At 42.9% G+C, this 23,109-nt stretch overlaps 1 protein-coding gene and 1 long non-coding RNA gene across 3 annotated transcripts; one reads left to right on the top strand and one right to left on the bottom strand.

Annotated features, from left to right (window-relative positions):
* Positions 1 to 3,432: 3,432 nt before the first annotated feature.
* On the bottom strand, positions 3,433 to 21,942 carry LOC118362263 (grainyhead-like protein 3 homolog). Of its 2 annotated transcripts, none has more exons than XM_035742464.2 (15): positions 21,816 to 21,942; positions 19,360 to 19,471; positions 19,206 to 19,267; positions 16,764 to 17,010; positions 16,528 to 16,616; positions 16,198 to 16,339; positions 15,615 to 15,726; positions 15,267 to 15,361; positions 13,670 to 13,828; positions 11,921 to 11,996; positions 11,266 to 11,396; positions 9,072 to 9,198; positions 7,003 to 7,088; positions 6,809 to 6,873; positions 3,433 to 4,641 (listed from the first exon to the last, which is right to left on the bottom strand). In XM_035742464.2, exons 1-15 carry the CDS (start codon positions 21,830 to 21,832, stop codon positions 4,524 to 4,526), a joined length of 1,638 nt encoding a protein of 545 aa, XP_035598357.1. In that variant the 5' UTR covers positions 21,833 to 21,942; the 3' UTR covers positions 3,433 to 4,523. The 2 variants fall into 2 exon arrangements, with proteins under 2 accessions (XP_035598357.1, XP_035598358.1); XM_035742465.2 differs by having other exon boundaries at positions 3,439 to 4,641; positions 16,528 to 16,613.
* Positions 9,212 to 11,089, top strand: LOC127913564 (uncharacterized). The gene is made up of 3 exons (XR_008086048.1): positions 9,212 to 10,732; positions 10,771 to 10,783; positions 10,905 to 11,089. It is a non-coding gene; the product is annotated as an uncharacterized LOC127913564 (long non-coding RNA).
* Positions 21,943 to 23,109: the final 1,167 nt, after the last annotated feature.

The following is a 23,109-nucleotide window of genomic DNA, read 5'->3' as shown; positions in this document are numbered from 1 at the left end:
TCATGGTTTGGGCCTGCTTTTCTTCAGCAGGGACAGGGAGGATGGTTAAAATTGATGGGAAGATGGATGGAGCCAAATACAGGACCATTCTGGAAGAAAACCTGATGGAGTCTGCAAAAGACCTGAGACTGGGATGGAGATTTGTCTTCCAACAAGACAATGATCCAAAACATAAAGCAAAATCTACAATGGAATGGTTCAAAAATAAACATATCCAGGTGTTAGAATGGCCAAGTCAAAGTCCAGACCTGAATCCAATCGAGAATCTGTGGAATGAACTGAAAACTGCTGTTCACAAATGCTCTCCATCCAACCTCACTGAGCTCGAGCTGTTTTGCAAGGAGGAATGGGAAAAAATTTCAGTCTCTCGATGTGCAAAACTGATAGAGACATACCCCAAGCGACTTACAGCTGTAATTGCAGCAAAAGGTGGCGTTACAAAGTATTAACTTAAGGGGGCTGAGTAATTATGCACACCCAATCTCTCAGTTTTTGATTTGTTAAAAAAGTTTGAAATATCCAATAAATGCCGTTCCACTTCATGATTGTGTCCCACTTGTTGTTGATTCTTCACAAAAAAATACAGTTTTATATCTTTATGTTTGAAGCCTGAAATGTGGCAAAAGGTCGCAAAGTTCAAGGGGGCCGAATACTTTCGCAAGGCACTGTACATAAGTGTGCTGCTTGCCATATCAGATGTGTCCACTCTGGAAGCACCCACATGAAAAAATACTACAGTTTACTATAGAAATCTATAGTATGTTGTAGTATACTGTAGAATCTCTCCATGTGTAGTACTTACTATAGTATACTGTAGAACACTACAGTAAATACGACAGTATTATCCACAAACACTAGTAAATACTACAGAAATGTCTGCAAAACAATGCTTTTGCCCATTTCCTTCCCCATATCTCAATCTGTGCCACCCATAAGTGAGAAACCTACTGTACATGCCAAGTATAGACCATATTGTGTTCCCTACAGGTTACACTGTAGAAACGAACAGAAGCTCTGAACTACTGTATCTGTTCAGACCCCAGTCCTACCTATGTACAGGCTGTGAAAAATGCACTCTTACAAGCATTTCTCCAGGAGGTTTACTGAAGGAGAAAGTCTACACTTCTATGTCAAAGATAATTAAACGAAAACTCTATATTTAAAACTACACTGAATATTACTGTATACTGCAATCCACAAAAACACCACATTAACTATTATAGTACTGTATATACTACAGTTTTCTTTTACTGCAGTATGTATACTATAGTTAACTGTAAATTCTCTCTCTCTCTCTCTCTCTCTCTCTCTCTCTGTCTCTGTCTCTGTCTCTGTCTCTGTCTCTCTCTGTCTCTCTCTGTCTCTCTCTGTCTCTCTCTGTCTCTCTCTGTCTCTGTGTGTGTGTGTGTGTGTGTGTGTGTAACTTTAGTTAATGTCACTAGCCGGCTACCAGCAGGATACTCAACCCTGCCCCTTAAAGGCTTCTGTCCTATGTACTTTCATGGAACACTGGTCACTTTAATAATAGAACACTTTAATAATGGTTACATACTGTTTTACACATTTCATATGTATATACTGTATTCTAGTCAAAGCCATCCTATTTAATTATTGCTGTACATATAGTTTTCAATCTTGCGTATTCAACAGATTATATATATACTACCATACAAAAGTTTGGGGTCACTTAAAAATGTCCTTGTTTTTGAAAGAAAAACACATTTTTTTTGTCCATTAAAATAACATCAAATTGATCAGAAATACAGTGTAGACATTGATAATGTTGTAAATGACTGTTGTAGCTGGAAATGGCAGATTGTTTATGGAATATCTACATAGGCGTTCAGAGGCCCATTTAACAGCAACCATCACTCCTGTGTTCCAATGGCACGTTGTGTTAGCTAATCCAAGTTTATCACTTTGAAAGGCTAATTGATCATTAGAAAACCCTTTTCAATTATGTTAGCACAGCAGAAAACTGCTGGAACAAAAGCATTTATGGGTTCGATTGCAGGCTCAAAATGGCTAGAAAAACGGAACTTTCTTCTGAAACTAATCCGTCTAATTCTTGTTCTGAGAAATGAAGGTTATTCCATGTGAGAAATATCCAAGAAACTGAAGATCTCGTACAACGCTGTGTACTACTCCCTTCACAGAACAGCGCAAACTGGCTCTAACCAGAATATAAAAAGGAGTGGGTGTACAACTGAGCATGAGGACAAGTACCTTAGAATGTCTAATTTGAGAAACTGATGCCTCACAAGTCCTCAACTGGCAGCTTCATTAAATAGTCCCGGCAAAACACCCGTCTCAACTTCAACAGCATCCAGGATGCTGGCCTGGTTTTATTTTTTATATGACACACGCGCTGACACACACACCCACACACTGAAACACACACCCACTCATGCATACACACACACCCACACACTGACACACACACCCACACACTGAAACACACACCCACTCATGCATACCCACACACTGACACACACACCCACACACTGAAACACACACCCACTCATGCATACACACACACCCACACACTGAAACACACACCCACACACTGACACACACACCCACACACTGAAACACACACCCACACACTGAAACACACCCACACACTGAAACACACACCCACACACTGAAACACACACCCACTCATGCATACACACACCCACACACTGACACACACACCCACACACTGAAACACACACCCACTCATGCATACACACACACACACACACCCACACACTGAAACACACACCCACTCATGCATACACACACACACACACACACACACACACACACACACACACACACACACACACACACTGAAACACACACCCACTCATGCATACACACACACACACCCACACACTGAACACACACACACACACCCACACACACACACACCCACACACACACACACACACACACACACACACACACACACACACACACACACACACACACAATGACACACACACCCACACACTGAAACACACACACTGAAACACACACCCACAATGACAGGTCAATTTGACTGGCTTTGTGCTCTGGGCCTGGGCCTGATTGTTGTCCCCCCACCCACTCATGCATACACACACCCACACACTGAAACACACACCCACTCATGCACACACACCCACACACTGAAACACACACCCACTCATGCACACACACCCACACACTGACACACGCACAAGATGATAGAAATACATGACCTTATTGTTAAAATAATAAAAATGTTTGTCATGAGACCAGCAGACATGACGAGACACACAATAACATGTATTCAGTGTCTGTGCTAAAGGCCTGTTTAAATTCCCTGGGCGGTGTTCTAATATACTCAATGGCGCAAACGAGGAGTATAAATTGAACTATTTGCATACATTTTCTTGGTAAGAGGCCCGCGTCCAGGGTAAGATTTCAGTTGAAGTGGATGATCTATAGGTCATCTTTAAACTATATCCTACTAAAACCATTGAAAGAAACATGTACACATTTTTTTTTAGTGTATGTTTAATTTTCTTGGAAACGAGAGTCAATACAAAAAGAATCGCTATGGTAAAATCATAAGATATATTACAGGGATATTAGATACAGCATTGAAATGTTGCAAAAAAACATACAAAGAGAAATCTAAACACCTTCACAAAAAAACTCAACTGAAAGATTTTGCAAGGGGTTGATCTGGAACATAGTGGTTCTAGCACAGTGGCTTGGGGGAAGAATTATGTGGTGACACAATACAACCTAGAAATGTGTACAGTCTTCTACTATAGAAGGCCACTGAGGTTTTTGTGAAGGCAATACCCGTGAAGTGGGAAATGTGTGACTTTGGTTCTTAAAAAAAGTACTTTGTTGGACAATTCTAGGGTGTTTGTTGGACAATTCAGGCTAAAGCATTATCCTATTGGTAGTACCATTATATAGCAAACATAATGGTCTGAGAAATAATATGGTAACAAAACAAAAAACTAAAGCAATTAAACAACGGCAGCATTCCCATTACTTGAGATCTCTTGGAAGAAGCGATAAGCACATGACAAGCAGCAAGAATGGCAGTCTGAAAAAGTTGACAACATTCACGATATGTCTACTGAAATTGAAATATGTAGCTTGTGGAAATTTCTGAAAAGTGGGTCATGGTATCGCTGTGTGTCACCTCAAAAGAGACAACTCATATGTCATTCATTTCTATTTACATAAAATATTTACAGCATAGTCATAATTAATCATAATCGCTCTGTTATAAAATATATACCACAGTAAAAAAAAAAAGTCAGAATGGGGTTAAATGGTATTTACAAAGTCAGTGACTGGCATCACTATAAAGCGTTCGGTCTGAAGTCGGTTCAATGGTAGAGAGGCTGGTCTGTCTTTGTCCTGTTGGCTCGGCCAATAGAGTCTCTCGCAGGGCAGTGCTTAATAAAGGGTGGAAATCGGCAGGCAGTTTGATTGGGCAGACCTTGCCATTTGGTGGCCCGAACATTTCAAATATAATGTCTGCCCTCTCTTCATAACTCCATGAGAGTGACCTGGAACTGACTGCTCATGACTTCAGAGATCTCTATGAGGAACGCTGAGTGGTTGCTGTAGTGTTCAATGATGTTGTCATCCATATTGACGAAAATCCTGAAAGACAACAGACAAAGAACAGATTAATGTCTTGTACCACACCTTTATATAACAGGCTACATGTTATGTAAATGACCTCTTTGCTGCTGTCTGGCTGAGACATTTTTTAGTCATGAAACAAAAGAGTGAGAGGCCTCCAATTCCCTCAACACTGCAAACAATTAATCAGGCCAGATTCCTTTTCCCAGATGGCAACCTGGCTTTACGGTAAGTAAAGCTTTGTTGCTAATCAAGCGATCTGTCTGCTCACGCTACCCGGAGGGAAGGGACTGATTGAAGACTATAAGCAGAACGAGAATGTTACAGAACCTGTTGGGTTCTCCATGTAATGTCAGCACACAGCAGGGCGGAGTGACAGAAGAACCACATGGCATTCAGGGTGACAGTCACCCTCTAATCTTCTCCGTCAAGTCAGCTTCAACAAATGACTGCCTCGCAACATGTTAGCGTCACACCCGTTCATTGACATGGATTCTGGTGTGAAGACTACAGGCCTACTTTACTACTAGGGGTATGTCTCAAGCTGAGGGAAATGTTGTCACCTATACATCGAAGGACTTTACGTTTACTGGAAAATCAGAATAGTATATAAATATATCCCTTTGAAAGACTATGGCTCAAGCATTGAACACACAATGGACGCCATTATTTCATTTCATGGTTCACATGTTGACAATAGGGATACCAGCTCTTCCTCAAAGGTTCGTCCCATTCAATTGCATCCACCTCGCAACCACATGTTTGCACAATAAGGTGGCTCCCTCCGCCTCAATCAAAACCCTTGTTTATCAGAGTAGCTACCTCTTTTCACTCAACGAAATAGACCAAAACACTTCCTGGTGTAGCTACGGGGAAGGGTAGATCAGATTAGAGAAACATAAATATTGTCAAGTAAAACAATCACCTGACTTAGCCATCTTTCCGTCCTGTTTCTTTCTCTCTATTGGAAGATTATCACATTCCAGCCGACATAGAGCTAGTTAGCTCACCTAGCCAGTCTGTCAACTTTGGTTGGTAGAAAGTAGAAGGATGTGTTGCAAAAGGAAATAGTGAAACGGTAGTGTACTGGGAAAGATGGGTTAGTCTGTGGACATCCTGAGGGTTTGGGTTAAGAGTGTTCTGTATATGAGATTGAAAATGGTGGCAGAAGAAGACTGTCCGTTAGGTTACTCCATTCAGGGGAGGGGTGGTAGTGTTGGGTGAACATTTTTAAATAGGGGGATTAGAAACTAAGCTAACAATTAGTTTGATAGAACCCAGAATACATCTGCAATATTGAAGCTCATCCACTAAATTAAAAAGTTGTACAAAATTAAACAACAAAAAAAATAGCCACCTGTCCCTTTTTAATAGCCGGGGCAATGGCACACACATGGCACACACATGGCACACACATGGCACACACATGGCACACACATGGCACACATTTCAGCAAATAAACGTGCGCTTCACATAAACGCTGGGTATAAATGTAATTGTTTATGAGGATACTATGAATCACCATGAATTGTGTGTGAGGTTTAATGTTTGATATGTCACATTAGATAATTCAGTGATGAGTCCAAAAAAAAAGTCTCATCCATTTTTATCGGAAGTAAGAAACTGCTAGCCATTGGCTGCTAACAGCTGAGAACTGCTAGCCATCGTCCCATTGCCCATCTGGTGGCTAAAGTAAGAACTGCCGAAAATTCCCAGTCAAATAGGATAATTATTATATATATATATATATTTTTTTTTAAATTTTTTTTATTTTTTAAATAGAGACATGTGAAGCAATGTGTAAATGATAACACATTTGTGCAGGAAATTAAGAAATGTATTAAAATGCTGGAAGTGAATGCTGGAATTAAACAATTAATAAGATCCTGTCTCTAACAAGTGCCTGTTGTGTTCAGTGATTTAAGCAAATAAGATCCTGTCTCTAACAAGTGCCTGTTGTGTTCAGTGATTTAAGCAAATAAGAACTTGGGCTATTAATGAATGTTTTACGGTAAGTAGTATATCCTGCTGTGCATCTACTTAATCAAATCCAATACATTTCCCTTCAATTTACTGTAACTTGCTAATGCTACTTGGGAATAGCATTGCTAATGATATAGAATAGCTAATGCTAACACTTGTTCCTCCTTGATGTAAAAAGAAAAGGCCTCAGAAAGTAATTTACCCTCTTTTGCATTTCTTGTATATTTTCCCAATGGAGTCCTCTTGCATGCCATACTTTTCAGAAATCTGAGAAAGGAACAAAGGAAAGATTAGTATCACCGTCAACTGTACAATATTCTCTCATGCTTGAACGATGAGATGCTTGGACGACGACGAAGTTGGGTAAGGAACAAGTATTAAGACTGTACTGCTTACCGCTTGTCTCAGGCCTTTCAGAGTTGGGGTGTTGAGCATGAGAGCATCGAACACCTCCTCGGACTCTGTTCTCACGTACAATAGTACTGCAAAACAGGACAACAGAATACGTCAGCTTGTTTACCAGACCAGGAGAAAACAGGACAACAGAACAGTGCCGTGTATTCATTGAAGCCAAAGGAAGCCAGGATTCCCTCCCAAAATTGTAAAAAAACAAAATGTTTACATTGAATAATGTATCTTTCTTCTCTCTGTGTTTCATAATTTTCCTTCAATTTGCTAGAGGCTGAATGTTTCTCACCGGAGAAAGCATCCAAGTGAGCGAAACAGCGCCCCTCTGTGTCTGTATGTATAGCCCATCATGATGCTTTCTGGTCAAAAAGAGTATGATATTCTTCCCGCCCGTAGCATTGAATGCAAGGAACCCAGTGAACATTTGACCTCCCTATGAAATAATAGCTAATCAGCGTTGAGCTGAACTGAGTGAGCTCAACTGTGAATGGTCCTGGCAAACAAACAAAAAAGTTTTTCAAGTGAAGCCATTTTGGATTTGGCTTCATGCCAGTCCATTGCATCAAAAAAGCAAATGTCACTGACTGAGAACTTGAATTGTTGCATCTCGTTGTGTTTTTGTCCTCCAGTGGCTAGCTAGCTAGCTAAAATTGTCCCCTTTCCTAAGTTAGCCATGGATGGAGATAGGGACTTGGACTTTTGGTTTGACTTAATTCTCCATACTGACCAATGAATATAACAGCCATTCCGATTTAACTATAAATTCATACATTTTGCCCCTGACCTGAGAGGATGGAAGTTCAACATGTAGCTAGATGTAGTAGGCTAATGTTAACTAGTGTGGTCATCATTGCCAATGAAAGGAAGTTAGGCTAGCGAGCAAGCATTTTAACCAGTTAGCCCAGGACAACAAAAATAAAATAAAAACGTGTACTGTATGGCATACGCACACACACAAATCAGAACCATGGACAACCACATTTTTATACTGAACAAAAATATAAACACAACATGTAAAGTGTTGGTCTCGTGTTTCATGAGACCTCGCTTCATACTCATCGCCAAACCCACTGGCTACAGGTTATCTACAAGTCTCTGCTAGGTAAAGCCCCGCCTTATCTCAGCTCACTGGTCACCATAGCAGCACCCACTCGTAGCACGCGCACCAGCTGGTATATCTCACTGGTCACCCCCAAAGCCAATTCATACTTTGGTCGTCTTTCCTTCCAGTTCTCTGCTAACCATGACTGGAACGAATTTCAGAAATCTCTGAAGCTGGAGACTCACATCTCCCTCACTAGTTTTAAGCACCAGCTGTCAGAGCAGTTTACAGATCACTGCACCTGTACTTAGCCTATCTGTAAATAGCCCATCTATCTACCTACCTCATCCCCATACTGTATTTATTTATTTATTTTGCTCCTTTGCACCCCAGTATCTCTACCTGCACATTCATCTTCTGCCGATCTACCATTCCAGTGTTTAATTGCTATATTGTAATTACTTCGCCACCATGGCCTATTTATTTCCTTAACTTACCTCATTTGCACTCACTGTATATAGACTTTTTGTTTTCTTTTGTTCTACTGTATAATTGATTGTATGTTTTGTTTATTCCATGTGTAACTCTGTGTTGTTGTATGTGTCAAATTGCTATGCTTTATCTTGGCCAGGTCGCAGTTGCAAATGAGAACTTGTTCTCAACTAGCCTACCTGGTTAAATAAAGGTGTTCTCAACTGGCCTACCTGGTTAAATAAAGGTGTTCTCAACTAGCCTACCTGGTTAAATAAAGGTGAAATACATTTTAAAAAATGAGCTGAAATAAAAGATCCCAGAAATGTTCAATTTGCACAAAAAGCTTCTTTCTCTCAAATTTTGTGCACAGATTTGTTTACACCCCTGTTAGTGAGCATTTCTCCTTTTGCCAAAATAATCCATCCATGGGACAACAGCATAGGCCGTTTACCACACCGGGAACACAGTAGCGCTGTCTGTATATTTGCTTTGGGTTTGGGCCACTTTCATTTCAATTCAAGAATGTAACTTTTCTATTTACCTTTCTGTTGCTCCTCCAATCTGGCCTGCTTGCTTGGTGGTGGGCTTCCACTGCTCTGGTCCACTCGATCAGGGTAAAGTCTCTTCAGAGAGGTCCTTTCAACCTCTTCCAGCGTTGTGGGAGGTGCCTACACAGAGAACAATCATTAGGGACAGTTCCTCTATAGAATTTGATTGCTTAATTTCCCATCCCAGCCATTTTATGGCTGGAACAGTCATACATAGGAATGTTATTATCACTGCTAATGAGGTCTCCCATGACCCTGAAGGGATGCAGATGCAGAGAGATAAAAGGTTCCAGACCAGAAGTCTGTCTATCTAAACTATCAGAGACGTAACTCTGTGTTGTTGTTTTTTTGTCGCACTGCTTTGCTTTATCTTGGCCAGGTCGCAGTTGTAAATGAGAACTTGTTCTTAACTGGCCTACCTGGTTAAATAAAGGTGTTCTTAACTGGCCTACCTGGTTAAATAAAGGTGTTCTTAACTGGCCTACCTGGTTAAATAAAGGTGAAATAAAATAATATCAATGTTTCACAACCTGTCAGCGAGTCACATTTTGTATTGTATATAAGACAGAACATTTTCAGACAATTTTTTTATCGAGATAACGTTAATTTGTTTGGGGATTTTTCGGTTCTCTCCCCTCTTAAGAAACTGGGATTTTCTAAGACATATTTTCTTTGACAGATGGAATGATTTATGGGACTCAGCTAAGTTGTAAATCATCCTACCCTCACAGCTCAGAAAAGCAAATGACCCCCTTCACCTTTATCCTAAATTAGGGAACATCTCTCCCTAGCTTCCTCTCTTAAAGCAGTGAAAATGTCTGTACTGTCAAGTAAGTATGGGAGCATTAACACTTGGTAGAAGACTGAGCACACACACACACACACACACACACACACACACACACACACACTCCCCCTCCCCACTCCCCAAAGCCCAGACTGTGGGAACTAAATGCCTGTCAGAACAGGAGCCCTTACCACCTCCACTGGCTTGTGTCAACAACACTGAAAAGTGGGGGGCTCGGTGAGTGTGTCTGCCAGGTGTGTGTGTGTGTCTGCCAGGTGTGTGTGTGTGTCTGCCAGGTGTATGTGTGTCTGCCAGGTGTGTGTGAGTGTGTCTGCCAGGTGTGTGTGAGTCTGTCTGCCAGGTGTGTGTGAGTGTGTCTGCCAGGTGTGTGTGAGTGTGTGTGCCAGGTGTGTGTGAGTGTGTCTGCCAGGTGTGTGTGAGTGTGTCTGCCAGGTGTGTGTGAGTGTGTCTGCCAGGTGTGTGTGTGTATCTGCCAGGTGTGTGTGTGTGTCTGCCAGGTGTGTGTGAGTGTGTCTGCCAGGTGTGTGTGAGTGTGTCTGCCAGGTGTATGTGAGTGTGTCTGCCAGGTGTAAGTGTGTCTGCCAGGTGTGTGTGTCTGCCAGGTGTGTGTGAGTGAGTCTGCCAGGCGTGAGTGTGTCTGCCAGGTGTGTGAGTGTGTCTCCAGGTGTGTGAGTGTGTCTCCAGGTGTGTGAGTGTGTCTGCCAGGTGTGTGAGTGTCTGCCAGATGTATGTGTGTCTGCCAGGTGTGTGTGAGTGTGTCTGCCAGGTGTGTGTGAGTGTGTCTGTCAGATGTGAGTGTGTCTGCCAGGTGCATGTGTGTCTGTCAGGTGAGTGTGTGTCTGCCAGGTGAGCGTGTGTCTGCCAGGTGAGCGTGTGTCTGCCAGGTGGTGTGTGTGTGTGTGTGAGTGTCTGCCAGATGTATGTGTGTCTGCCAGGTGTGTGTGAGTGTGTCTGCCAGGTGTGTGTGTGTCTGCCAGGTGAGTGGTGTGTCTGCCAGGTGAGCGTGTGTGTCTGCCAGGTGAGCGTGTGTGTGTCTCTTTGTGTAGGTTCCTGCAGGTTATCCCGTGTGCCAGTCACACTAGACTTGAGTTGAGTCGAGGAATCTGAATAGCCCACCAATTAGTTTGTCTGAGCTTGGCATCTGCCTCTCCTCACTTTCCCTGATACTCTCCCTTATCCCAACCCACTTTTCCCACAAACTTATTTTCCCACACCATCCCCCTCCCCCTCCCCCTTGTGTGTGCCAGAGCCTTGAGCTACAGTCCCGGGATAGCAGGGAACATGACTCAACTCACTGTTGTGGTGGTGAACTCCAAGATCCCTCAATCCCAAAGAAAGATAAAGAAGGGTGGAGTAGATGAGGGAGGAGGGAGACCTACCAGGCCACAGCGCTGCATGTTGGAGAGGTGCATCTCTGGGATGAAGAGGACGGGGTTGGTGACGTGGTCCTCCAGGGTTTTGAAGAAGGTGCTGTCACTTCCCATGGAGCTGGACACCACTGACTTGATGGCTGAGGAGGGAGAGGAGAACACTGGGTTAGAGTGAGCATTATAGAATCGCCTGTTAAATGAAGACCTAAAGGGCTTGTTTTCCCCGGGTGCTTTTTAGTCTATGAGTAGGGTTTACCTGAGTCTGGGAGACTGTCTCTATGACATTGTAATGCTTGTGAGTCTGAATTATCCTCTTTAAAAAAGGTAGAACAGGTACTGAATTCTAACACTTCATACAAGTGGGGATAAATCAAAAAATGCCAATTTGGTTAGAAACGCATGGGGTCTTAAATGACAATCACAGACTGAGAATGCAGGATGTATGATATTTCATCCTGCGTGTCCTGATCGCATCTGGTGTGGATGAACAACATCAACATGTGCACAATGGCGCGCGTGGGCGCATGCACATGGCCGTCATAGACAGCATGTTTGACACCGTTAGATGTCTCCTGGGGTTTACATCTGTCATTGGGTTAGTGTTTGTGTGCGGATGTCGCTTGTGATTATTTTTCTAATAAGACAGTGTCTGAAGAAGTCTTACTTTTGGAGTCGATGACAGTTTTGCCCCTCCTCTTGCTCCTCTTCCTGTCCTCATCCCTCATCTTCCTCTCTGCACCCTGAGGAGAAAGACCCAGACACACATGGTCACAACTCTTCTCTGACAATTTGATTCCTCATTTTGCTAACCAGTCAGCCATACAACAATGTGTTTATTAGAGAAGAAGCAGCAATAAAATAATACATCCGATTTTATGTCATGGTTGACCTAGCCTGACTAGCAATGTAGTCCGGTCACACCGCTCCACCTCATCACATTGAGATACAGCGGGTTAGAGGGACAACAGTGATGACGGAACACTCATTCACCAGCTGCTAAACCAGTTCGTTTGGCTTGTGTGTCAATGAGCGGCCCGACACATTATCACTCCACTGTGTCAAAACAGCTAGTGGCAACGGATGACACATCCCGAAAGGTGGATAGATTGAAAAGATTATACATGGCCATAGGGGCATTTGACGACAACTATCAGATTTCAAGCCAACAATGGGATCAATGACTAGGTCTGTCAGACATAGGTTCAACTTATGAACCAGACATCTCTGAGATTAAATCTGTTTTCGTCACCTGCACAGCTTTAGGTCATAAACTAGAGATACAGTAACTGTATAGGACTTAGTACCAAACCTTGGGGGATGCCACTAAATATATATTGTAAAGCATACAGTGCATTCGGAAAGCATTCAGACCCCTTGACTTTTTCCACATTTTGTTATGTAATAGCCTTATTTTAAAATTAATTATTTAGTTTTCCTCATCAATCTACACACAATGCCCCATAAAGTTTAGACATTTTTGCAAATGCTTTAAAAAAACTGAAATATCACATTTACATAAGTATTCAGGCTATTTACTCAGTACTTTGTTGAAGCACCTTTGGCAGCGATCACAGCCATTTTCAGGTCTCTCCAGAGATGTTCGATTGGGTTTTTCAAGTCCGGCCTCTGGGTGGGCCACTCAGAGACTTGTCCCGAAGCCACTCCTGCGTTGTCTTGGCTGTGTGCTTAGGGTTATTGTCCTGTTGGAAGGTGAACCTTCATCCCAGTCTGAGGTCCTGAGCAGTTTTTCATCAAGGATCTCTCTGTACTTTGCTCCATTCATCTTTCCCTTGATCCTGACTAGTCTCCCAGTCCCTGCCACAGAAAAACATCCCCACAGCATGATGCTGCCACCACCATGTTTCACCATAGGGATGGTGCCAGGTTTCCTCTTGATGTGATGCTCGTCATTCAGGCCAAAGAGTTCAATCTTGGTTTCATCAAACCAGAGAATCACCTAAAGGACTCTCACGGTCTGAGAGTGGCCAGACGGTGCCTTTTGACAAACTCCAAGCGGGCTGTCATGTGCCTTTTACTGAGGAGTGGCTTCCGTCAGGCCACCATACTATAAAGCCCTGATTGATGGAGTATTGCAGAGACGTAGTAGAAACATCTCAATGATGATCAATGGAAACAAGATGCACCTGAGCTCAATTTCCAGTCTCATAAAAAAGGGTCTGAATATTTATGTAAATAAGGTATGTTTTTTAAAATATATTTGCAAACATTTCTAGAAACCTTTTTCCGCTTTTTCATTATGGGGTATTGTGTGTAGAATGTTGAGGAAAAAAATGTATGTACGTAACAAAGTGGAAACAGGTAAAGGGGTCTGAATACTTTCCGAATGCACTGCACATTACACATCTATAAGCCCTTAGAAAAAATGACATTTGAGATAGAGATCTTTACTGACCTTATCACAGAAGATTTTGACCTGGACAGCAGCTCTGTGGATGAGGCGGTTGGTGCCGGTGCTGAAATCATAGGTGTCGATCTGGAGGTTGAGAGGAAGCCCCTTCACCCCCTTCTGAGAGGAGAAGTCTGTACTCAGAGAGTTAATGCCAATGTACACCTGGAGAGAGGAGAATAGGCGTAAACATGATATCAGACAAGGAAACGTACAGTATTAATACTGGTTTCAAAGAAACTAATAAAGATTACACATCACGGGCACAACACCTCTCCCCTATGTTACCTACTTTTTGTGTGCGTGTACTGACATGTATGTGTAACCGACTGATACACACGCAAACTACATGTTAATGTATTTTGTCCGTTATGTGTCGGACCCCAGTAAGACCAGCTGTCGCTAATAGAGATCCTGATCATTTTTTTTTTAATGTGAGAACTTTCTAGAACTGTTATGGTGCCCTTTAAAAAAAAATATTAAAAAATAAAGGTCCTTGAGTGGTATTGAGAACCTTGAAAAATCATTAAACCATTTACGCAATTCGCAATTGCTTCACTAATGTTCTATTCAACGTCATATAACGAGAAGTGACAAAGAGAGGTCGCGTGAGTGTGGGCGGCTGGCTGCCCTTTCACCAATGAGGTGTGACTGAGAGAAAATAAAAAAGATTGAGTGACAAGCATAGACACATCTCTGATCAGGAAGAAGTGTGGAGACAGAAAAAGAACAAATGAAAAACTAGGAATCTATGGACACGTGTTGTGATGATACCGTTTTGGCTTGGCAACTCTCTAAAACGGATGGACGTTCAGTGTAACAGAAAAGCTTTGAATGTTTCCACTACGGCTGTGTCTTGGTAAGGTTCCAGGATATAACAGGCCCTGATTTTAACAGACTTGTTCTGGGTAAAATGAGATTAATTAGTATATCACTGGGTTGTGACAACAGGTGCCTTCAGTGTTGAAATGAGCTTTACTCTCTCATTCCTTCCAACCTGTCCTTTCCTTTCTCCCTCTCCCCCTCCCTCTCTCCGTTCTCCCTCTCTCCGTTCTCCCTCTCCCTCTCTCCACCTGCAGGGAGTTTCACTGCCTCACCCCTATGGGCGTGAGCAGATTGCAGTAAGCGCTCTCGACGTGTCGCTCTTGCCTTGTGGTGACAGGCGCCCCGGGGCGGCCGCATGCCAGGGATTCCTCCCCTCCCAACCCACAGCGCTCCCTCATCGCCCCATTTCAGCTCAACGGATAGCGTGGCTAGATAAATAATAGGGCTGTTCCTAACACTGTGACTTTATCTGTCTGTGTGTGTCAGTGTGTGTGTGTGTGTGCGTGTGTGTGTGTCAGTGTGTGTGTCAGTGTGTGTGTGTGTGTCAGTGTGTGTGTGTGTGTGTGTGTGTGTGTGTGTGTGTGTGTATCAGCATGTGTGCGTGTGTGTGCGTGTGTATCAGCATGTGTGCGTGTGTGTGCGTGTGTGTCAGCGTTGTTTGTGTGTCAGCGTGTGTGTATCAACATGTGTGCGTGTGTGTGCGTGTGTGTGTGTGTGTGTGTGTGTCAGCGTGTGTGTGTGTCAGAGTGTGTTTTTCCAGTTTCCTGGCTGCGCTTACCTTCCCTTCCTCGTTGGGGTTCCAAATGAAAGACAGAGCATTGAAGGCCACCTCTTCCACATGGCTGATGCCACTGAACACCTCTTTGTAGTCAGCTAGAAGACAGATAGAAAGATATTGATATAAGGAAAATAAAGTGGTTATCTGCTCTGACAAGATCCAGGCTTATGAAAGAAACCAGATTGTGGTTTTCTGTTCTGAGTAGATACAGGCTTACGAAAAGAATCAACAACTACTAATAAAAACCTTGCAGTCATTGACATGTGTTGTTTTAAATGTAGAGCTAAGGCAAATTCCTGTTGCTGATCCTATGCATGTGTTTATGTGTACATGGTAAAGGTTGTATACCGATGTCAATGACCCTCTGCTTAACGGTCGGCTGTCTTGCGTGCCAGTGATTCCAGCACCTCAGCTGGATCTCTGCACTCTTATCATTCTCAAACACCGCCATGACCACCGTCTGGAGAAAGATAGAGAGAGAGAGGAGCCATCAGACAAGGTACATTTTGTGTAGGTTGTGTGCATCGCCAACTCCGAGAAAGGCAAACTACTGGGCACGTTTCATTCGCAAAGGCTTGTGTTTTCTCTTTTCACCAGAGAAAAGAGAGAGGGCTGTCACGCAGACCTTTAGCTCCTCCCCCTGTTCTCCCTCTCGGCCTGACTAACTGGCTGACACGCATTGGGTTTGGCCCCGCCAGACGAAATATGTGTTGGCCCCGAACACTGAGCCTGGCGTAACTCCAAAAGCAAAATCACTCATCACAAGAAGAGAGAACAACGTTCCCACCCTGCTCCGTCTACCATGACAGTCAACAATGGTGAGGAGAGGGGGGTTTTGAAGGAACATACTTTTACTGGTGTTGTGTCAAATAGAACATCCTCTGGTGAGAGGAACTGTCCTCTTGGGTGATGTCATCAAAGCTCGACTCACCTTGACTTTGTTGGAGGACGGGCTGTCCACCCCCTGTAGGGAAATAGGGTAGAACTGGCCCTTGTTGAGGTAAACCATGGGCAGCTGGGACGACTTGTGCTGGGTGGCTTGAGGGGCTCCCAAAACGAACTGGAAATCATTCCTGGAGACAGAATGTTAACGGTCAGCATTATGTTTAGCCATTTGAATATTACTGCCATTGCTTTGCGAGTTATACACAGCTCGATGATATTCATTACCTTTAGCCTTATCAAATTAGCATTTTCGATACTTGGGCGTAGCTCAGCACAGGTGTTCTAATTTGATTTGATTCCCAGGGCACATAACTACCTGTATCTCTCTGGAGGGGAGTTGGTGTAGGAGTCAGAATACACTGGACTGGGCTGCTTGGTAAAGGGATCACTGTAGGGTAGAGCCTGCTTCAGAGGAACACAAGAAAAAAGTAATGAGGAGATGGAATGTGAAAAAGAAAGAGAGAGAGAGGAAAACTAGAAGGGGAGAAGCTGCCAGAGATTAAAATGTACAAATAAACAAGATGGCTGCTTTGGTTAGAACAGTAAGCTTACCTCAGTGGTGGCCTCGGGGAAGGCTGTCTCTGTGGGCCACTTCTGGGAGAGCAGGGAGTCAAACATGTTGTTGATGGCCTGCTTGTCGTAGGTGTCGGCGCTGGAGTTTTGAGGGACAGAGGGAGGGCAGAGGGACGACAGCTTGCTGTTGAGGTCCAGCGCCTCCTGGGGGTGGCTGGAAGAAACGTTGATGATGTTGGTAGGCGTCTCCAGGGAGACCAGCTCGGGGGAGGAGCCACTCAGTGTCCTGGGTTGGGGGGGGTGTTTAGATACAATACCAACCCAACTAGCCACTCCTTTGATTGACACTCAATTAAATAATGGAGATGTTTGATAAACAAAACTCTTCTGAGAAACACTGATTGTCAATGGAACTGCCCTTCCTTCAAAAAAAATCCAGCTCTTTTAAACAGTAGCCTGTACAGCAGCACACATACACACAGTTCCCGACATAAAATGTGTTAAAGTCAATAAGAATGAATAAAGCCAGTGTAGTTCTCAGAGTCCACTGAGCACACAGTGCTACTGAAAGTGAACTAAAGAAAGCTGGGTGGGAACTGTTTACCGCCTAATCCCAATATTTCTTCCCCTCTTTCTATATTTGAGCTTTGTCGAAAGGGACTGACTGCCGTGTTTGACGGGACAACAGTGCGGCCACCGACGGCCATTTTTCAACCCAGACAAAAGAGAGGGTGAGAGAGAGGGAGAGCTGGGGCTGCTTCTCCTCCTTTGTGAGTCAGAGACAGTGTTGTTCAGGGGTGGCAAGAGGAGGAGTACCACAGCCCATAATCCCTTGGGGTTCTGTTTGACAGGGGGATTAGCCACAAGCTCACCCAACTCTGACCTTGCCAAAGCCTTGCCCTTTTTCTGCAGCTTGACTCCATGACATACGAACTCCCAATAACACCCGGGTTCCACTTTAAAAATCCCTTTACCATCCGATCTTCCCCATACCCCTTTAGTGTCTGCCTCTACGGTTTGATTGACAGGTGAAATTATCTTGGCCTTTAACCTGATCGCTCAATCAAGTCCATACTCTTGGTAGTGTGAACAATTGCTTAGATATCTTCTTTTTTTTTTTTAGAGGGGTGGATCAGCTAAATATTACGGAAAGAATATTGTTTCCATCAATGTAATTGTCTGCATCATTTCCAATCCCCCATATATTTTTGGGGTAAATATATATATTCATATACATACACACATGCATACATATACACATATATACATACACATACCTATATAGACATACATACTTTTTTTTAAAGAATATACCTTTATTATTATTCCCCGCAAACCCTTCCGCCGATCCCCCAATTGGAGTAAACTAATAAACACTTCTGCTTTTACCTTCAATTTCTACATCTTAATACACATTTTACATTCACAGTCTACTTTACAATAGTTCCCTCTTGTTTGTTCTTAGTCCTTCCTCTATTTCTGATGTCCATCCATTCTATTTGTAACTGTGCTATTTCACAAAAGGTCTGAACATTTTACAGACCCCGTGTGTTCTACATGTTTTGTCTTGCTATTAGTCCCTTCAGCTCCATTCAACCCCTCCCATCTGTCTCTCAACATCATCCATTCTCAACCTTCAGCTCCATTCAACCCCTCCCATTTGTCTCTCAACATCATCCATTCTCAACCTTCAGCTCCATTCAACCTCTCCCATCTGTCTCTCAACATCATCCATTCTCAACCTTCAGCTCCATTCAACCCCTCCCATCTGTCTCTCAACATCATCCATTCTCAACCTTCAGCTCCATTCAACCCCTCCCATCTGTCTCTCAACATCATCCATTCTCACCCTTCAGCTCCATTCAACCCCTCCCATCTGTCTCTCAACATCATCCATTCTCACCCTTCAGCTCCATTCAACCCCTCCCATCTGTCTCTCAACATCATCCATTCCCACCCTTCAGCTCCATTCAACCCCTCCCATTTGTCTCTCAACATCATCCATTCTCACCCTTCAGCTCCATTCAACCCCTCCCATCTGTCTCTCAACATCATCCATTCCTACCCTTCAGCTCCATTCAACCCCTCCCATCTGTCTCTCAACATCATCCATTCTCACCCTTCAGCTCCATTCAACCCCTCCCATCTGTCTCTCAACATCATCCATTCCTACCCTTCAGCTCCATTCAACCCCTCCCATCTGTCTCTCAACATCATCCATTCTCACCCTTCAGCTCCATTCAACCCCTCTCATCTGTCTCTCAACATCATCCATTCCTACCCTTCAGCTCCATTCAACCCCTCCCATCTGTCTCTCAACGTCATCCATTCCTACCCTTCAGCTCCATTCAACCCCTCCCATCTGTCTCTCAACGTCATCCATTCCTACCCTTCAGCTCCATTCAACCCCTCCCATCTGTCTCTCAACGTCATCCATTTTGGATTTCTATTTGCCATATATTTTCCAGATATCAATCTTACCTCTCTGGCTTGTACATACTGCTGCCTCGGCTGCATGCAACCATTTTCTGTTCTTTTGGTGTCTGTGAACATGAGAGACAACAGTGAGCTGTTTCTGTACAACACATACAAAGGAGACAACTTAAACGGGTGGTATAACACACACACACACTACCTTGCACTGGTCGTAGGTGAGTAGGCTGTCTGTGTAGGCCCAGGAGTCCATGATGAGGTTACTGTAACACTGGTAGTTGAAACTCTCGTTCTGAAGGACCAATCCCAGAGTCCTGCAGCACACAGACCAGGAGAAACATTAATAAAGTCACATGATTTTTAAAAAAAGGCTTCACATTCTGAATAATACATTAGAGTGAAGGAGGTAGCACTTGACTTTGTAAATTAAATGACATTTTTTGGGCATGTTTTGGCTATGGGAACTGCCTCTGCCTATGCGTATGTTAACTTTAGAAATGCAAGACTTAATGCTGTGAGTGTCTGCATGCTAATAACAACCTTAAGCACTGCACATACTTGCCCCTGGGCTAGGAGGACGGTTTCGATTGCAAAACCACAGATCTTAATAAGATATTTGCTGCTCACTGCGTACAGTAGATGCCAGAGAAGTTCAACATACAAGGGGCCAAGAGCTCACCCACACACAAGTATGCCTTGTATAATAACCTCAAAATAATTACGTTCACTAGAACTCAATCACATTATCAGTTACCTCAGAACGGTATTATGTTTTTTGTTTTTTTAATGAAAAGAAATAACATTTTTGTTATAAGCCTTTTCCCTCCAGGGGGCCATAGGGTCGTAGTGACTTCTTAAGTACAAAGGTTAGGATCCGAGCTGTCAGCTGTCTGGAAGGCTCTGGGTAGCCAACAATCCAGACACAAAACATGGGATTTAGGGGAAGGATCAGTAACTCCTTAGGATAAACAGAAAGAAAATTGGGATTTGTTTTTTTTGGGGGGGGGGATTTCCTGGCTACTGAGGATGGAGTAAGCTTCCTGTAAGTTGACCTGGAGTGGCCAGTGTGCAAACAGAGAAGGTTTACCTATGCGCTACCACATAATGTGCTGACAACAAAAGGAAGACTTCAGGCATTGACATCCTACGGTGTTTGACCAGGAGTGAGAGAATCACAATAAGGGCGTATTAGCAGAAAATAATGTTGTATTATCCCTGTCCTTCCATACCTCTTAAGATTGCTATACAATTGTTTACTAAAAAATGCCTTCTCTCAAAACTACAGCCCACCACTGCAAAGACTGATAACAGACACCTGTTGTAAGATACACCTGTCTCTCCCCTCTACAGACACTCACCTGCCTCAGTGTACATTAACACCACAACATTCCATTAGCTACTTTTCCCCTTACAAAAAAAAAAGGTGCCGTTTTGAAACTGCAGTAAAAGTGCAGTAACTGCAATCGACTGTGGTATTTTGGACGCAGTAATTGCAGTATAACTGCATTGTACTGCAGTTATACTGCAAAATTATTGCATTAAAAAAAAGTTTTGAAAAAAAAGTTTTTTGAAAAAAAAAAGTTTTTTGGGGGGAGACGCATTATTTGCTGCAAACTACAGTTATACTGTTCTCTGACTGCAATCTTTTTACGTAAGGGCCTTTCTCTAAATACTGCTCAATACAAATGTTACAATAGAGAATCTCTGTCTCGAGTTTCACCACTACATTATGTAATTCAACGCATTCTCCAAGACATTCAGGAGGCGGGTACCAGTTTCCCTCTCCCCCATTGTGTGTTGTACCCCTTAGGTTAGTGTCAACACTGCCTATGACAGGCCAGTTTAAACCACGAGTCCCTATAAATATACAACATTGCAGGGGGACATCGAAAGTGTGTGTGTGTGTGTGTGTGTGTGTGTGTGTGTGTGTGTGTGTGTGTGTGTGTGTGTGTGTGTGTGTGTGTGTGTGTGTGTGTGTGTGTGTGTGTGTGTGTGTGTGTGTGTGTGTGTGTGTGTGTGTGTGTGTGTGTGTGTATCAGGTTCTCCACGAAATATACTTTTAGTAAAAACACACACCTTTCACATGATGGTCTCATTGCACAACATAGAGAAACAGAGGTAGAGAAGAGGGGCCCTGAATTTCTCCTCCCCTCTCTCTCGGGAAGTGAAGGTAACTCTTACTGTTCAACAGAAGATGATGAATGGACAAGTCAGCACTTGCATCATAATCTATTCTGGCCCTCAGCAGAAAATAAAAGGTAGACTGTTGCAGAACCAAAAGCAGCTACAGCCAAAAGAGCCTTACATCAATCCAACCAAAAGATGCACTTATGTCACGTTCATGCAGTAGTCGTAGAAAACAAAAGGTGATCCGGAGTTTCCCGCTAGGAGAAACAATCAATAGGAAGCTCTACGCAAATAACTTACTTACATTTTAATCCGGAGGTTCCGAGTTTCCGATAGCACATGAATGCGGCAATAAAATATTAAGACTGTCTAATACAATTGGTTGCATTTTACCTTAGCAGGTATACACCACAAGACAAGTCCAAACTCATTTCCCTTAAGGAACACATTCTAGCCCCAGAACACCCCCCTTTAAACCCTTTAAAACATAGCATGTCCTCAGAGAACCATGTAAAGAAGTTGTCAACTTACTCAATCTCTTTGGTCATGACTCCTTTCCAAGACAGCAGAGTTTAGGTTCCTCTGGGTAAAGACTCCTCTAGTGGGTGTGGGTGTTGTCTGTCTTAGCAGAGAGAGTGAGCCTGTTTTGAATCCTGTCCTCACCAGCTCCCCACATTTATTTCATGCTGACAGGTAGCTTCCCTCACTCGCGCCTGATTGGCCGAGGGCTCCGGAGACAGGTGCCTGATAGGACAGGTGTAGAGGTGTTAACTGTTTCAGTGCTGATGAAACACAGGTGTGAGTGGCGGGTACTTAGCAGGACAATCCTGGGAGATGTTTCACACATCTCATTAGGAGTTAAAGAAAAGAGATTGGTTTCTCCAGGCTGTCAAATGATTCTTATTGAAAGTGAGAAAACAAATAGTTTTTTACAGGAACTATGCTTTAAAATGGCAATAGAATTCAGTATCGTTATACTGTGTTGAGAAAGAATGTACTGGTGCCATGGTGCCCTTATTTGCCTGGATCAGTGTTTGCAATTGTTTTTGACTAAACTATTTGATGGGAGTAGTTGAGAGTAGTAGACATTTGGATACTTTATATTTGGAGAGGATTTGAAAGGATTTGTTTCATTGCATATTGAATGATCCACAAGAGCAACATAATTAAGATGATCATGGTCCTTATAAAGAAACAAAGACCATACCATAATTTGATATACCGGTACATCCATGTTAATTTATTTAATGAGCATGAGTTCTTTCTGCTGTTTAAAATGTTTTAACAATTATAGTAGGATTTTTTTAGGGTTTGGATTTTACATTTCAATATAGATAAAACTGAAATATGTCATCTTTCAAATCTGTGAAAATTCACAATTCTCAAAGTGAAATACATCTTTAAATACTTCACATTTTAATATGGAACATCACATACATGGTTTATTTTATATATTGTATTTCTGTATGGGATCTGCCCATATAGCAGAAACCAAACTATGGAGATGGTAAGACATACATTACTTCCTCCTTTCACAATAAGTTCTGAATTGAGTCTGAATTGAGTCACCCACAGTGTTCTTTTAAGGATCTTCTCCAATTGTTACAAGGATAAGGCTCTTCCAGGGGAACTTCTTCCACCCACCTTCCTTCCCTTTTACAGAACCAAGAAGAAGGATATCGCCATCTGGGCCCAGATTCACAAAACACGTCTTATGCAAAAACTTAAGAAGCTAAACACTAAGTTTATAGGATAGTTCATAAATGCAATTCCTCAACAATATCTTAAGATTTTATGATTTTCTTACAAACGTTTAAAATATTGT

This window comes from Oncorhynchus keta, chromosome 29 (genome assembly GCF_023373465.1).
Source record: "Oncorhynchus keta strain PuntledgeMale-10-30-2019 chromosome 29, Oket_V2, whole genome shotgun sequence".
In the NCBI taxonomy this organism is placed as follows: domain Eukaryota; kingdom Metazoa; phylum Chordata; class Actinopteri; order Salmoniformes; family Salmonidae; genus Oncorhynchus; species Oncorhynchus keta.
The sequence above is the reverse complement of the archived record's forward strand: the minus strand, read 5'-3'. Positions and strand labels throughout refer to the sequence as shown.